Source organism: Arachis stenosperma, chromosome 9, assembly GCF_014773155.1.
Source record: "Arachis stenosperma cultivar V10309 chromosome 9, arast.V10309.gnm1.PFL2, whole genome shotgun sequence".
Taxonomy (NCBI): Eukaryota; Viridiplantae; Streptophyta; class Magnoliopsida; order Fabales; family Fabaceae; genus Arachis; species Arachis stenosperma.
The window spans coordinates 73,664,560-73,680,736 of record NC_080385.1 but is presented as its reverse complement, the minus strand read 5'-3'; the positions used below and the strand labels follow the sequence as shown (position 1 = coordinate 73,680,736).

At 37.5% G+C, this 16,177-nt stretch overlaps 1 protein-coding gene and 1 non-coding gene across 2 annotated transcripts; one reads left to right on the top strand and one right to left on the bottom strand.

Moving 5' to 3' along the window:
* Positions 1-6,790: 6,790 nt before the first annotated feature.
* Positions 6,791-7,695, top strand: LOC130949609 (uncharacterized). Its single transcript, XM_057878280.1, has 2 exons — positions 6,791-6,934; positions 7,210-7,695. Exons 1-2 carry the CDS (start codon positions 6,791-6,793, stop codon positions 7,693-7,695), a joined length of 630 nt encoding a protein of 209 aa, XP_057734263.1.
* A 4,364-nt stretch (positions 7,696-12,059) lies between these two features.
* LOC130952706 (small nucleolar RNA R71) lies at positions 12,060-12,167 on the bottom strand. The gene has a single exon (XR_009074884.1). It is a non-coding gene; the product is annotated as a small nucleolar RNA R71 (small nucleolar RNA).
* Positions 12,168-16,177: the final 4,010 nt, after the last annotated feature.

Sequence of the window (16,177 nt, the reverse complement as noted above, 5' to 3'; positions counted from 1 at the left end):
TTAAGATTTCTTTCATGAACTTAGCATAAGAGGGTATTTGCTCAAGTGCTTCTGCAAACGGAATCTTTATTTCAAGAGTCTTGAGATAGTCTGCAAAGCGAGCAAATTGCTTATCCTGTTCCGCTTGGCGGAGTTTTTGAGGATAAGGCATTTTGGCTTTGTATTCCTCAACCTTAGTTGCTGCAGGTTTATTACCTACAGAAGTGGGTTGGGAAGCCTTTTTAGAAAGGTCAGCACTTGTATGTGACTGATCACCCACTGGCATTTGAATGCTAGGAGTGGAAGCTGGAGTGGCGTTAGACGCCATCTCCTTGTTTGTTACTGGCGTTTGAACGCCAGAACCATGTCCCTTTTGGGCGTTCAACGCCAGATCCATGCTTGTTTCTGGCGTTGAACGCCAGGAATGAGCATGGGCTGGGCGTTCAGCGCCAGCATCATTCCTCTCTGGGCTCTGATTGTCCTCAGAGGGATTTTTAGTATCCTCTTGTTCATTTCTTGGTTTCCTGCTGCTTTGAAGTGAGGTATTTAATGTTTTCCCACTTCTTAATTGAACTGCTTGGCATTCTTCTGTTATTTGTTTTGACAGTTGCTTTTCTGTCTGCTTTAATTGTGCTTCCATGTTCCTGTTGGCCATTCTTGTTTCCTGTAATATTTCCTTGAATTCGGCTAGCTGCTGAGTTAGAAAATCTAATTGCTGATTGAATTCATTAGCCTGATCCACTGGACTGAGTTCTGCAGTTACTGTTTTAGCTTCTTCTTTCATAGAGGATTCACTGCTTAGGTACAGATGCTGATTTCTGGCAACTGTATCAATAAGCTCTTGAGCTTCTTCAATTGTTTTTCCCATGTGTATAGATCCACCAGCTGAGTGGTCTAGAGAAATCTGAGCTTTTTCTGTAAGCCCATAGTAGAAGATGTCTAATTGCACCCATTCTGAAAACATTTCAGAGGGGCATTTTCTTAGCATCTCTCTGTACCTCTCCCAAGCATCATAAAGGGATTCATTATCTCCTTGTTTGAAGCCTTGAATGTTTAGCCTTAGCTGTGTCATCCGTTTGGGAGGGAAATAGTGATTCAGGAATTTTTCTGATAGCTGTTTCCATGTTTTTATGCTGTTCTTAGGCTGGTTATTTAACCACCTCTTAGCTTGATCTTTTACAGCAAATGGAAACAGTAATAGTCTGTAGACATCCTGATCTACTTCCTTATCATGTACTGTATCAGCAATTTGCAGAAATTGTGCCAGAAACTCTGTAGGTTCTTCATGTGGAAGACCAGAATACTGGCAGTTTTGCTGCACCATGATAATGAGCTGAGGATTCAGCTCAAAGCTACTAACTCCAATGGAGGGTATACAGATACTACTCCCATATGAAGCAGTAGTGGGGTTAGCATATGACCCCAAAGTCCTCTTGGACTGTTCATTCCCACTTGCTTCCATATTGAATACAAGTTGAGAATTTATATGTTGAGAATTATTTATTTTATGATAGTGGAATAATAAAAAAAATGGAATATATATAAAAAAAATATTTTGAAAATATTTTGTGAAAATTTTTTTTTCGAAAAATTTGAAATTGAAACTTGGATTTTATATTAAAAATTTCGAAAAGGTAGTTTTAAAATTGGTTAGAAAATAAATATATATATATATATATTTTTTTTTTGAATTTTGAATTTTATGATGAAAGAGAAAAACACACAAAAGACACAAGACTTAAAATTTTTAGATCTAATGTTCCTTATTTTCGAAAATTTTTGGAGGGAAAACACCAAGGAACACCAAACTTAAAAATTTTAAGATCAAGACACAAGAAAAACTCAAGAACACTTTGAAGATTCACAAGAACACCAAGATCACAAGAAAGAACACCAAACTTAAAATTTTTAGAAAACCAAAATAAATTTTCGAAAATTATAAAAAGATTAACAATAAAACACCAAACTTAGAGTTTGGCACAAGATTAAATCAAGAAAAATTATTTTTGAAAAAGATTTTCAAAAGTATTGGTGCTCCCTTATCAAGAATATGACCCTTCTATTCTAGCCAAATGGGCGGCAATTATAACAATTGTTTTGAAAAAGCACAAGAAAAACAAGAAAAGACTCAGAACAAGAAAAATTAAAGATCAAACAAGAAAAATAGACAAGAACAACTTGAAGATTAAGGAAAAACAAAGGACACTCACACGAAAATTTCAAAGAAAAATATAAAAGATGCAATTGACACCAAACTTAGAACAAGACACTAGACTCACTAAGAATTAACAATTAATAAGGAAAAAGTAATATTTTCGAAAAATATTTTTGAAAAGGGAATAAAAGACTCAAATTTAATGACTCTGTAACATCAATACTATATTCCTAATCTAAGAAATAAAATAAGCCTTCAATTGTTCAAACTCAATAATCCCCGGCAACGGCGCCAAAAACTTGGTGGACGAAATTGTGATTCTATCTTTTGATCTTTAGTATGTACACAACTCCGTTCAACTAACCAGCAAGTGCACTGGGTCGTCCAAGTAATACCTTACGTGAGTAAGGGTCGATCCCACGGAGATTATTGTCTTGAAGCAATAAATGTTTATTTTATTTGTCTTAGTCAGGATGTCAATAAAATTGTTTGGATTACTTGAACAATAGAGTTACTTGTTTATAAAGGATGTAGTACTGGGGAATATGTTACTTGTTGTGCAGTAATGGAGAATATGTTGGAGTTTTGGAGATGCTTTGTCCTTTGACTTCAACTCTTCCTTGAAATCCTCTTCTCACACGCAAGTTCCTTCCATGGCAAGCTCTATGTAGGGTGTCACCGTTGTCAGTGGCTACTTCCCATCCTCTCAGTGAAAACGTTCCTATGCTCTGTCACAGCACGGCTAATCATCTGTCGGTTCTCAATCAGGTTGGAATAGAATCCATTGATTCTTTTGCGTCTGTCACTAACGCCCAGCCCTCAAGAGTTTGAAGCACGTCACAGTCATTCAATCCCGGAATCCTACTCGGAATACCACAGACAAGGTTTAGACTTTCCGGATTCTCATGAATGCCGCCATCAATCCAGCTTATACCACGAAGATTCTGATTAGGGAAGCTAAGAGACATTCATTCAATCTGATGTAGAACGGAGGTGGTTGTCAGGCACACGTTCATGGGTTGAGGAAGGTGATGAGTGTCACGGATCATCACCTTCTTCACAATTAAGCGCGAATAAACATCTTAGATAAGAACAAGCGTGTTTGAATGGAAAACAAAGGAATTGTATTAAATCATCGAGACGCTGCAGAGCTCCTCACCCCCAACAATGGAGTTTAGAGACTCATGCCGTCAAAAGTATGTAATTCAGATCTGAAAATGTCATGAGGTACAAGATAAGTCTGTAAAAGTTGTTTAAATAGTAAACTAGTAACCTAGGTTTACAGAATATGAGTAAACTAAGATAATTGGTGCAGAAATCCACTTCTGGGGCCCACTTGGTGTGTGCTGGGGCTGAGACTAAAGCTATCCACGAGTAGAGGCCTTTCTTGGTGTTAAACTTCAGGTTATGACGTGTTTTGGGCGTTCAACTCCGGATCATGACGTTTTTCTGCGTTTAACTCCAGACAGCAGCATGAACTTGGCGTTCAACGCCAAGTTACGTCGTCTATCTTCGCGCAAAGTATGGACTATTATATATTGCTGGAAAGCCCTGGATGTCTACTTTCCAACGCCGTTGAGAGCGCGCCAATTGGACTCCTGTAGCTCCAAAAAATCCATTTCGAGTGCAGGGAGGTCAGGATCCAACAGCATTAGCAGTCCTTTTTCAGCCTAAGTCAGATTTTTGCTCAGCTTCCTCAATTTCAGCCAGAAAATACCTGAAATCACAGAAAAATACACACACTCATAGTAAAGTCCAGAAATATGATTTTTGCCTAAAAACTAATAATATTTTACTAAAAACTAACTGAAACATGCTAAAATCTACATGAAATTACCCCCAAAAAGCGTACAAAATATCCGCTCATCAACTTGTCAAGAACAACTTGAAGATCATGAAGAACACTAAGAATGCATGGAATTTTTGAAAAATTCAAGAAAAAAAAATTTTAAATCATGCAATTGACACCAAACTTAAAACATGATACAAGACTCAAACAAGAAACACAAAATAATTTTGGTTTTTATGATTTTATTAATTTTTTTGGATTTTTATTAATTTTTTTCGAAAATGAAGTTTGGAAAAATGAAAAAAAATAAAAGTCATACTTTAAAAAAAGATTTTTGAAAAGAAAATGACCTAATCTGAGCAACAAGATGAACCGTCAGTTGTCCAAACTCGAACAATCCCCGGCAACGGCGCCAAAAACTTGGTGGACGAAATTGTGATCCTCAAAGTTGGTCTCTTTGTATTTGCATGAAATCAAAAATACCCCAAAGAGATCATGGTGTGATGAATGGGGATCTTAATAATCCCTGGTGTGATCATAACTCCGTTCAACTTAACCAGCAAGTGTACTGGGTCATCCAAGTAATACCTTATGTGAGTAAGGTCGATCCCACAGAGATTGTTGGTATGAAGCAAGCTATGGTCACCTTGTAAATCTCAGTTAGGCAGATTAAATGGTTTATGATGAGTTCGAAAATTAATAATAAACAGAAAATAAAAAGGGATAGAAATACTTATGTACATCAATAGTGGGAATTTCAGATAGGCGTATGGAGATGCTGTGCTCCTCTTGTATTTCTACTTTCTTATTACATTCATCCAATGCTTCTTACTCTTTTCCATGGCAAGCTGTATGTAGGGCATCACCATCTTCAATGGCTACTTTTCATCCTCTCGGGAAAATGGTCCTATGCGCTGTCACTGCATGGCTAATCGTCTGGAGGCATCACCCTTGTTGATGGCTACATCCCATCCTCTCAGTGAAAATGGTCCAAATGCTCTGTCACAGCACGGCTAACCATCTGTCGGTTCTCAATCAGGTTGGAATAGAATCCCTTGATTCTTTTGCGTCTGTCACTAACGCCCAGCCTTCAGGAGTTTGAAGCTCATCACAGTCATTCAATACCGGAATCCTACTCGGAATACCACAGACAAGGTTAGACTTTCTGGATTCCCGGGATCCTACTTGGAATACCACAGACAAGGTTAGACTTTCCGGATCCCCATGAATGCCACCATCTATCTAGCTTATACCACGAAGATTCTGTTGGGGAATCAAAGAGATATGCACCCGGCCTAAAGTAGAACGGAAGTGGTTGTCAGTCACGCGCGTTCATACGTGAGAATGATGATGAGTGTCACGGATCATCACATTCATCAATTTAAAGTGCAACGTATATCTTGGAATAAGAATAAAAGAGAATTGAATATAAAGTAATGGTAATTGTATTGAAATTTGCGGTACAGCAGAGCTCCACACCCTTAATCTATGGTGTGCAGAAACTCCACCGTTGAAAATACATAAGTGAAAGGTTCAGGCATGGCCAAATGGCCAGCCCCCTAAAACGTGATCAATAGCCTCTTAAGATGAATAATAAAACAAAACTGAGACCAAAGATGAAACATGGTCAAAAGACGTCTAATACAATAGTTAAATGTCCTATATATACTAGACTAGCTACTAGGGTTTACATGAGTAGGTAATTGATGCATAAATCCACTTCCGGGGCCCACTTGGTGTATTCTTGGGCTGAGCTTGATCTATCCACGAGCTGAGGCTTTTATTGGAGTTGAACGCCAAGTTATAGCGTATTTCTGGCGTTCAACTCCGGGTTATGACGTGTTTCTGGCGTTTAACTCCAGACAGCAGCATGTACTTGGCGTTGAGCGCCATTTTACATCATCAATTCCCGAATAAAGTATAGACTATTATATATCTGGAAAGCTCTGGATGTCGACTTTCCAACGTCGTTGAGAGCGCGCCATTTGGAGTTCTGTAGCTCCAGAAAATCCATTTCGAGTGCAGGGAGGTCAGAATCCAACATCATTAGCAGTCCTTTTGTCAGCCTTTTTCAGAGTTTTGCTCAAGTCCCTCAATTTCAGCCAGAAATTACCTGAAATCACAGAAAAACACACAAACTCATAGTAAAGTCCAGAAATGTGAATTTAACATAAAAACTAATGAAAACATCCCTAAAAGTAGCTTGAACTTACTAAAAACTACCTAAAAACAATGCCAAAAAACGTATAAATTATCCGCTCATCAATCATGCAGCACTCAAATACTTGCTTACCAAACAAGAGTCCAAGCCAAGGCTAATAAGATGGATCCTGTTACTCCAAGAGTTTGACATCGAAATTAAGGATAGGAGTGGAGAAGAGAACAAAGTTGCTGACCACCTCTCAAGGATCCTACAAGAAGAAGAAGGAGCACACCATCTTGCAGTGAATGAAAGCTTCCCGGATGAGCAATTGATGATGATACAAGGGACCCCTTAGTTTGCTGACATAGCCAATTTCAAGGCCATTGGGGAACTACCAACCAACGTCAACAAACACATGAGGAGAAAGCTCATCAAATATGCGAAATACTATATCTGGGATGAGCCATATTTGTTCAAAAAGTGTGCTGATGGGATCTTGAGGAGGTGTATATCCCATGGAGAAGGACAAGAGGTGCTTTGGCAATGTCATGGATCTGCATATGGAGGCCACTTTAGTGGAGAAAGAATAGCAGCCAAGGTGCTCCAATGTGGATTCTACTGGCCAAGCATTTTCAAGGATGCAAAAGACTTGGTGTCAAGGTGTGATGAATGCTAAAGAGCTGGCAATCTACCCAGGAATAATGAGATGCCACAGAGATTTATAATGGAGCTAGAACTATTCGATGTATGGGGGATTGACTTCATGGGGCCTTTCCCATCCTCCTACTCAAATAGTTATATACTTGTGGCTGTAGATTATATGTCAAAGTGGGTGGAGGTTATTGCCACTGCCACAAATGAAAACAAGGTTGTAATGAGCTTCTTAAGAAAGAACATTTTCAGTATGTTTGGAGTTCCCAGTGCACTCATTAGTGATGGAGGGACACATTTCTGCAATAAACAACTGAAAGCACTCCTTCTCAGATATGGAGTCAAACACAAGGTGGCAACCCCTTATCATCCGCAAACCAATGGGCAAGCAGAGATTTCCAACAGGGAGCTAAAAAGGATTCTTGAAAAAACTGTTGGAAGCTCAAGGAAGGACTGGTCTAAGAAGCTAGACGATACTTTATGGGCCTACAGGCAGCCTTCAAGACTCCCATTGGGATATCACCATACAAACTGGTATTTGGCAAGGCTTGCCACTTGCCAGTTGAACTGGAGCATAGAGCCTTTTGGGCTCTAAAACTACTAAATTTTGATGAGCGAGCTGCTGGAGAAAAGAGGCTAAGGCAACTCAACAAGATGGAAGAATTTAGGAACCAAGCATATGAAAATGCAAAGATCTACAAAGAGAACACAAAAAGATGGCATGATCAAAAGATAGCAAGGAGAGAGTTCACTGAAGGACAAAAGGTGTTATTGTACAATTCTAGACTTAGGTTCTTCCCTGGGAAGCTTAAGTCTAGATGGTCTGGACCCTTCACCATCATCAAAGTGTACCCCTATGGTCCAGTGGAGCTTATGGAGGACAAAACACAAAGAACCTTCACTGCAAATGGCCATAGACTCAAGCATTACCTGTGGGACTCACTAGATGAAAGGAGAGTAAGCTACCACCTCAACTGAAAAAGGAAGAACGTCAAGCTAGTGACGATAAAGAAGCGCTAGTTGGGAGGCAACCCAACACTTTATATCCTTTTGATTTATTGCTTTATTAGAAGTAGATTGTGAATATTAGCTTAGGAAGTTATTTTCAGTTTTGATAGTTAAGATAGCTTTGTGAGTTAATTTGTCTCCTATTTTTGGAAGTGCAGCTGGATGAAAGCATTTACTAATGATGATGGGTGATTGGGCTAAGAACTAGCTAAAAAGCTAAGTTTGGTGTGGCCACTCACCAACTTGATCTAGGTTTACAACCATTTGGAGAAATAAAATTTTTAAGGAGTAAGCCCAGAGATTAAGTTTGGTGTGGTGGTGCACGAAATTGTGATCATCAATAATGGCTCCAATAATTTGGTAGCTCTCACATGTGAATTACACTTAGTCATAACTCCGCACAACTAACCAGCAAGTGCACTGGGTCATCCAAGTAATACCTTACGTGAGTAAGGGTCGATCCCACGGAGATTGTTGGTATGAAGCAAGCTATGGTCATCTTGTAAATCCCAGTTAGACGGATTCAAATGTGATTGGATTAGATAATTAAAAGATAAAAAAAATAAATAGGAAATAAAGATAAAGTTACTCATGTAATCCAATGGTGGGAATTTCAGATAGGTGCATGGAGGTGCTGTGTTCCTTCCGAATCTCTACTTTCTTATTACATTCATCCAATCATTCTTACTCCTTTACATGGCAAGCTGTATGTAGGGCATCACCGTTGTCAATGGCTACATCCCATCCTCTCAGTGAAAAAGGTCCAAATGCTCTGTCACAGCACGGCTAATCATCTGTCGGTTCTCAATCAGGTTGGAATAGAATCCAGTAATTCTTTTACGTCTGTCACTAATGCCCATCCTTCAGGAGTTTGAAGCTCGTCACAGTCATTCAATCGCAGAATCCTACTCGGAATACCACGAATGCCTCTACCAATTCTAGCTTATACCACGAAGATTCTGATTAAGGAATCCAAGAGATATGCGCCTGGTCTAAGGTAGAACGGAAGTGGTTGTCAATCACGCGTGTTCATAGGTGAGAATGATGATGAGTGTCACGGATCATCACATTCATCAAGTTGAAGTGCAACGAATATCTTAGAACAGGAATAAATCGAATTGGATAGAAAATAATAGTAATTGCATTGAAACTTGAGGTACAGCAGAGCTCCACACCCTTAATCTATGGTGTGTAGAAACTCCACTGTTGAAAATACATAAGTGAAAGGTCCAGGCATGACCGAATGTCCAGCCCCCATGATCTGAGAACTAAACGTCCCAAGATGTCTAATACAATAGTAAATTATCCTATTTATATTAGACTAGCCTTGTCTGTGGTATTCCAAGTAGGTTTCCAGGATTGAATGACTGCGACGAGCTTCAAACTCCTGAAGGCTGGGCGTTAGTGACAGACGCAAAAGAATCACGGGATTCTATTCCAACCTGATTGAGAACCGACAGATGATTAGCCGTGCTGTGACAGAGCATTTGGATCATTTTTACTGAGAGAATGGGATGTAGCCATTGACAACGGTGATGCCTTACATACAGCTTGCCTTGGAAAGGAGTAAGAAGGATTGAATGAAAGCAGTAGGAAAGTAGAGATTCAACAGGGACAAGCATCTCCATACGCTTATCTGAAATTCCCACCATTAATTTACATAAGTATTTCTATCCTATTTTATTTATCTTTTAATTATCTAATCCAATCACATTTGAATCAGCCTGATTGAGATCTACAAGATGACCATAGATTGCTCCATACCAACAATCTCCGTGGGATCGACCCTTACTCACGTAAGGTTTTACTTGGACGACCCAGTGCACTTGCTGGTCAGTTGTGCGGAGTTGTGACTAAGTGTGATTCACGTTTGAGAGCGCTACCAAGTCTTTGGAGCCATTGTTGATGATCACAAAATCCGTGCACCAAGTTTTTGGCGCCGTTGCCGGGGATTGTTCGAGTATGGACAACTGACGGTTCATCTTGTTGCTCAGATTAGGTAATTTTCTTTTCAAAAAATTTTCAAAAATTTTTCATAATTTTTCTTTGTTTTCGTTTTTCCAAAAAAAAAATTATTTTCGAAAAAAATTTTTAAATTATTCTATGGCTTCAAAACTTTCAAAAATGAATTCTAGAGTTTCATGGTAACATGTTGAATCCTAGCTGGCTATAAAGCCATATCCAAACACCTTTGGGATTGGTCTTTAACTAATCACCACAATGCATGTAATTCCATCCTAAAGCTGACTGGCTATTAAGCCATGTCCAAACCTTTGATTGGAGCTTTGGGCTAATATTGAAAGATTCCAGGAATTCTTCTTAAAGATTTTGAATTTCTTATTTTTTTTCCTATATGTTTTTCGAAAAATATAAAAGAAAATCCAAAAAAATCATAAAATCATAAAAACCAAAAATATTTTGTGTTCTTGTTTGAGTCTTGAGTCAATTTTTAAGTTTGGTGTGGTAATCAATTTTTATGCATTATTTTTCGAAAACTCATGCATTCATGGTGTTCTTCATGATCTTCAAGTTATTCTTAATAAGTCTTCTTGTTTGATCTTGATGTTTTCTTGTTTTGTGTCTTTTATTGTTTTTCATATGCATTTTTGCATTCATAGTGTCCATGCATTAAAGATTTCTAAGTTTGGTGTCTTGCATGTTTTCTTTGCATAAAAAATTTTTCAAAAATATGTTCTTCATATTCATCATGATCTTCAAAGTGTTCTTGGTGTTCATCTTGACATTCATAGTGTTCTTGCATGCATCATGTGTTTTGATCCAAAATTTTCATGTTTTGGGTCATTTTTGTGTTTTTCTCTCTCATCATTAAAAATTCAAAAATCAAAAAAATATCTCTTCCTTATTTCTCTCAAAAATTCAAAATTTTGGGTTGACTTGGTCAAAAATTTTTAAAATAAGTTGTTTTCTTGTTTGTCAAGTCAAAATTTCAATTTTAAAAATCTTATCTTTTCAAAACTTTTTCAAAACTCAAATCTTTTTCATTTTTTTTATATATTTTCGAAAATTTCTTTTAAATTGATTTTGAAAATCTTTTTTTTATCCTTATTTCATAATCTTCGAAATTACACTAACAATTAATGTGATTGATTCAAAAATTTGAAGTTTGTTACTTTCTTGTTAAGAAAGGTTCAATTTTTAAATTCTAGAATCATATCTTTTAGTTTCTTGTTAGTTAAGTAATTAATTTTAATTTTGAAAATTAAATCTTTTTCAACCATATCTTTTTATCATATCTTTTTTTATTTATTATCATATCTTTTATATCATATCTTTTTCAAAAATTTTATCTTATCCAAAAATTTGATTTCAAAAGATCTTATCTTATCTTTTTATCTTCTTATCTTTTCAAATTTGATTTTCAAATCTTTTTCAATTAACTAACTAACTTTTTGTTTGTTTCTTATCTTTTTCAAAACAACTTAATTACTTTTCCCTTTCTACTTTTCGAAAATATCTCATCCCTTTTTCAAAATTCTTCTTAAATTAACTAATTGTTTTAAATTTTAATTTTAATTCTATCTCACATTTAATTTTCGAAAATCATTAACTGCTTTTCAAAATTAATTTTCGAAATCCCTCTCTCATCTTCTTCTATTTATTTATTTATTTACTAACACTTCTCTTCACCTCTCTTCATCTCAATTCACTACCCCTATCCTCACCCTTCTGTTTGGAGTCTTCTTTCTTTATCCCCTTTCTTCTTCTACTAATAATAAGGAACCTCTTTACTGTGGCATAGAGGATTCCTCTTCTTTTCTTGTTTTCTTCTCTTTCATATGAGCAGGAACAAGGAAAAAGACATTCTTGTTGAAGCTGATCCAGAACCTGAAAGGACTCTGAAGAGGAAACTAAGAGAAGCTAAATTATAACAATCTAGAGACAACCTTACTGAAATTTTCAAACAAGAAAAAGACATGGCAGCTAAACCTAACAACAATAATGCAAGGAGAATGCTTGGTGATTATACTACACCTACTTCCAAGTTTGATGGAAAAAGCATCTCAATTCCCACCATTGGAGCAAACAATTTTGAGCTGAAACCTCAACTAGTTGCTCTAATGCAACAAAACTGCAAGTTTCATGGACTTCCATCAGAAGATCCCTATCAGTTTTTAACTGAGTTCTTACAAATCTGTGAGACTGTAAAGACGAATAGAGTAGATCCTGAAGTCTACAGGCTCATGCTTTTCTCTTTTGCTGTAAGAGAAAGAGCTAGAACATGGTTGGATTCACAACCTAAAGATAGCCTGGACTCATGGGATAAGCTGGTCACGGCCTTCTTGGCTAAATTCTTTCCTCCTCAAAAGCTGAGCAAGCTTAGATTGGATGTTCAGACATTCAAACAAAAAGATGGTGAATCCCTCTATGAAGCTTGGGAAAGATACAAGCAGCTGACCAAAAGGTGTCCTTCTAACATGCTTTCAGAATGGACCATTCTGGATATATTCTATTATGGTCTATCTGAATTCTCTAAGATGTCACTGGACCATTCTGCAAGTGGATCCATTCACCTAAAGAAAACACCTGCAGAAGCTCAAGAACTTATTGACATGGTTGCAAATAACCAGTTCATGTACTTTTTAGAGGAATTCCGTGAATAATGGGACGCCTTAGAGGAAGGGAGTTCTTGAAATTGATGCTCTGAATGCCATATTGGCTCAGAACAAAGTGTTGACTCAGCAAGTCAACATGATTTCTCAAAGTCTGAATGGATGGCAAAATGCATCCAACAGTACTAAAGAGGCATCTTCTGAAGAAGAAGCTTACGATCCTAAAAACCCTGCAATGGCAGAGGTAAATTACATGGGTGAATCTTATGGAAATACCTATAACTCATCATGGAGAAATCACCCAAATTTCTCATGGAAGGATCAACAAAGGCCTCAACTAGGCTTTAATAATGGTGGAAGAAATAGGTTTAGCAATAGCAAGCCTTTTCCATCATCTTCTCAGCAACAGACAGAGAATTTTGAACAGAGAACCTCTAACTTATCAAACATAGTCTCTGATATGTCTAAAGCCACTTTAAGTTTCATGAGTGAAACAAGGTCCTCCATTAGAAATTTAGAGGCACAAGTGGGCCAGCTGAGTAAGAAAGTAACTGAAACTCCTCCTAGTACTCTCCCAAGCAATACAGAAGAGAATCCAAAGAGAGAGTGCAAGGCCATTGATATAGTCAATATGGCCGAATGCAAGGAGGAAGAAGAGGACGTAAATCCCAAGGAGGAAGACCTCATGGAACGTCTCTCAAGCAAAAAGGAGTTCCCTATTGAGGACCTAAAGGAATCTGAGGCTCATATAGAGACCATAGAGATTCCATTGAACCTTCTTTTACCATTCATGAGCTCTGAGAACTATTCTTCCTCTGAAGAGGATGAAGATGTAACTGAAGAGCAAGTTGCTCAATATCTAGGAGCCATCATGAAGCTAAATGCCAAGTTATTTGGTAATGAGAGGAAGCATGAAAAGCTTCTCTCAGTACAGAGTCAAACAGAGCCCCCACACTCAAACTCTAAGTTTGGTGTTGGGAGGCCACAACCAAACTCTAAGTTTGGTGTTGAATCCCCACAACCAAACTCTAAGTTTGGTGTTGGGACTATACAACATTGACCTGATAACCTGTGTGGCTCCATGAGAGCCCACTGTCAAGCTATTGACATTAAAGAAGCACTTATTGGGAGGTAACCTAATTTTTATTTATCTAATTTTATTTTATTTTCACTGTTATTTTATGTTTTATTAGGTTCATAATCATGTGGAGTCATGAAAAAAATACAAAAATTAAAAACAGAATAAAAAAATAGCAGAAGAAAAATCACACCCTGGAGGAAGGACCTACTGGCGTTTAAACGCCAGTAAGGAGCATCTGGCTGGCGTTCAACGCCAGAACAGAGCATGGAGTTGGCACTGAACGCCAGAAACATGCTGCAGATGGGCGTTGAACGCCCAGAACATGCATCATCTCGGCGTTTAAACGCCAGAATTGCATGCAAAGGCATTGTACATGCCTAATTGGTGCAGGGATGTAAATCCTTGACACCTCAGGATCTGTGGACCCTACAGGATCATCTCAGGATCTGTGGACTGATGAGCGGATATTTTATACGCTTTTTGGGGGTAATTTCATGTAGATTTTAGTATGTTTTAATTAGTTTTTAATAGAATTTTATTAGTTTTTAGGCAAAAATCATATTTCTGGACTTTACTATGAGTTTGTGTGTTTTTCTATGATTTCAGGTATTTTCTGGCTGAAATTGAGGGAGCTGAGCAAAAATCTGAGTTAGGCTGAAAAAGGACTGCTGATGTTGTTGAATCCTGACCTCCCTGCACTCGGAATGAATTTTCTGGAGCTACAGGAGTCCAATTGACGCGCTCTCAATTGGGTTGGAAAGTAGACATCCAGGGCTTTCCAGCAATATAATAGTCCATACTTTGCGCAAAGATAGACGATGTAAACTGGCGTTCAATGCCAGTTCCATGTTGCAGTCTGGCGTCCAGCGCCAGAAACAGGTTACAAGTTGGAGTTCAACGCCCAAATCATGTTACAACCTGGCATTCAACTCCAGAAACAGCCCAAGCACGTGAGAGGCTTAAGTCTCAGCCCCAGCACACACCAAGTGGGCCCCAGAAGTGGATTTCTGCACCAATTATCTTAGTTTACTCATATTCTATAAACCTAGGTTACTAGTTTACTATTTAAACAACTTTTAGAGACTTATTTTGCATCTCATGACGTTTATAGAACTGGATTTTATATTCCTTGGCAGCATGAGTCTCTAAACTCCATTGTTTTTGGGTGAGGAGCTCTGCAGCGTCTCGATGAATTAATGCAATTGTTTCTATTTCTCCATTCAAACGTGTGTGTTCCTATCTAAGATGTTCATTCGCGCTTAATTATGAGGAAGGTGATGATCCGTGACACTCATCACCTTCCTCAATCCATGAACGTGTGCCTGACAACCACCTCCGTTCTACATCAGATTGAATGAGCTTCTCTTAGATTCCTTAATCAGAATCTTCGTGGTATAAGCTAGAATTGATGGCGGCCACTCTTGAGGATCCGGAAAGTCTAAACCTTGTCTGTGGTATTCCGAGTAGGATTCAAGGATTGAATGGCTGTGACGAGCTTCAAACTCGCGATTGCTGGGCGTGATGACAAACGCAAAAGGATCAATGGATCCTATTCCAACATGATCGAGAACCAACAGCTGATTAGTCGTGCTGTGACAGAGCATCTGGACTGTTTTCACTGAGAGGATGGGAGGTAGCCACTGACAATGGTGACACCCTACATACAGCTTGCCATGGAGGGAACTTTGCACTTTTCCATGGATGGAATATTACATTACAGAAATTCAGAAGACAAAGCATCTCCAAAACTCCAACATATTCTCCATTACTGCATTACAAGTAATTAATTCGCGCTCTTTTATTTTTTGAATAATTCCAACTGATAATTTTAATTGATATCCCGACTAAGAATAATAAAATAAGCATAGCTTGCTTCAAACCAATAATCTCCGTGGGATCGACCCTTACTCACGTAAGGTATTACTTGGACGACCCAGTGCACTTGCTGGTTAGTTGTGTGAATTGTCAAAGAGTGAGATTGCATTTCGTGCACCAAGTTTTTGGCGCCGTTGCCAGGGATTGTTCAAGTTTGAACAACTAAAGGTTTATTTTATTTCTTAGATTAGGAAGATTTTGGCAATTGGGTCAGAGTCTTTTATTTTCTTTTCAAAAATATTATTTTTCTTTATTAATTTTTAATTTTTCGTGAGTCTAGTGTTTTGTTCTAAGTTTGGTGTCAATTGCATATTTTATACTTTTCTTTAAAATTTTCGTATTAGTGTTTTTTGTTCTTCCTTGATCTTCAAGTTGTTCTTGTTTATTTTTCTTGTTTGATCTTTAATTTTTCTTGTTCTGTGTCTTTTCTTGTTTCACTTGTGTTCTTTTTAAAGCATTAATCTTCCAAAAGGAATATACCTATTTAGAACAAGTGTTACACTTACTCCCAATTGGCTAGAGCGTTGGTCTATGTTCTTGGCAATTGGGCATTTTCTTTTTAAAATCTTTTTTCAAAAATAATTTTTCTTGATTTAATCTTGTGCCAAACTTTAAGTTTGGTGTTTTCTTGTTGAACTTTCTTTAATTTTCGAAAATTTATCTTGGTTTTCTATAAATTTTAAGTTTGGTGTTGTTTCTTTTGTTCATGGTATTCTTGTGAATCTTCAAGGTGTTCTTGAGTCTTTCTTGTGTTTTGATCTTAAAATTTCTAAGTTTGGTGTTCCTTGGTGTTTTCCCTCCAAAATTTTCGAAAATAAGGAGCATTAGATCTAAAAATTTTAAGTCTTGTGTCTTTTATGTGTTTTTCTCTTTCATCATAAAATTCAAAATTAAAAAAAAATATCCTTTTCAAAAATATCCTAAC

What these genes read in the sequence shown, in the direction of transcription:
- LOC130949609 (XM_057878280.1), top strand. Translation starts at nt 6,791, where the DNA reads ATGGAGCTAGAACTATTCGATGTATGGGGGATTGACTTCATGGGGCCT. An exon ending in CTGCCACAAATGAAAACAAG is followed by an intron (nt 6,935 to 7,209) that starts GTTGTAATGAGC and finishes ATGGGCCTACAG; the next exon opens with GCAGCCTTCAAGACTCCCAT.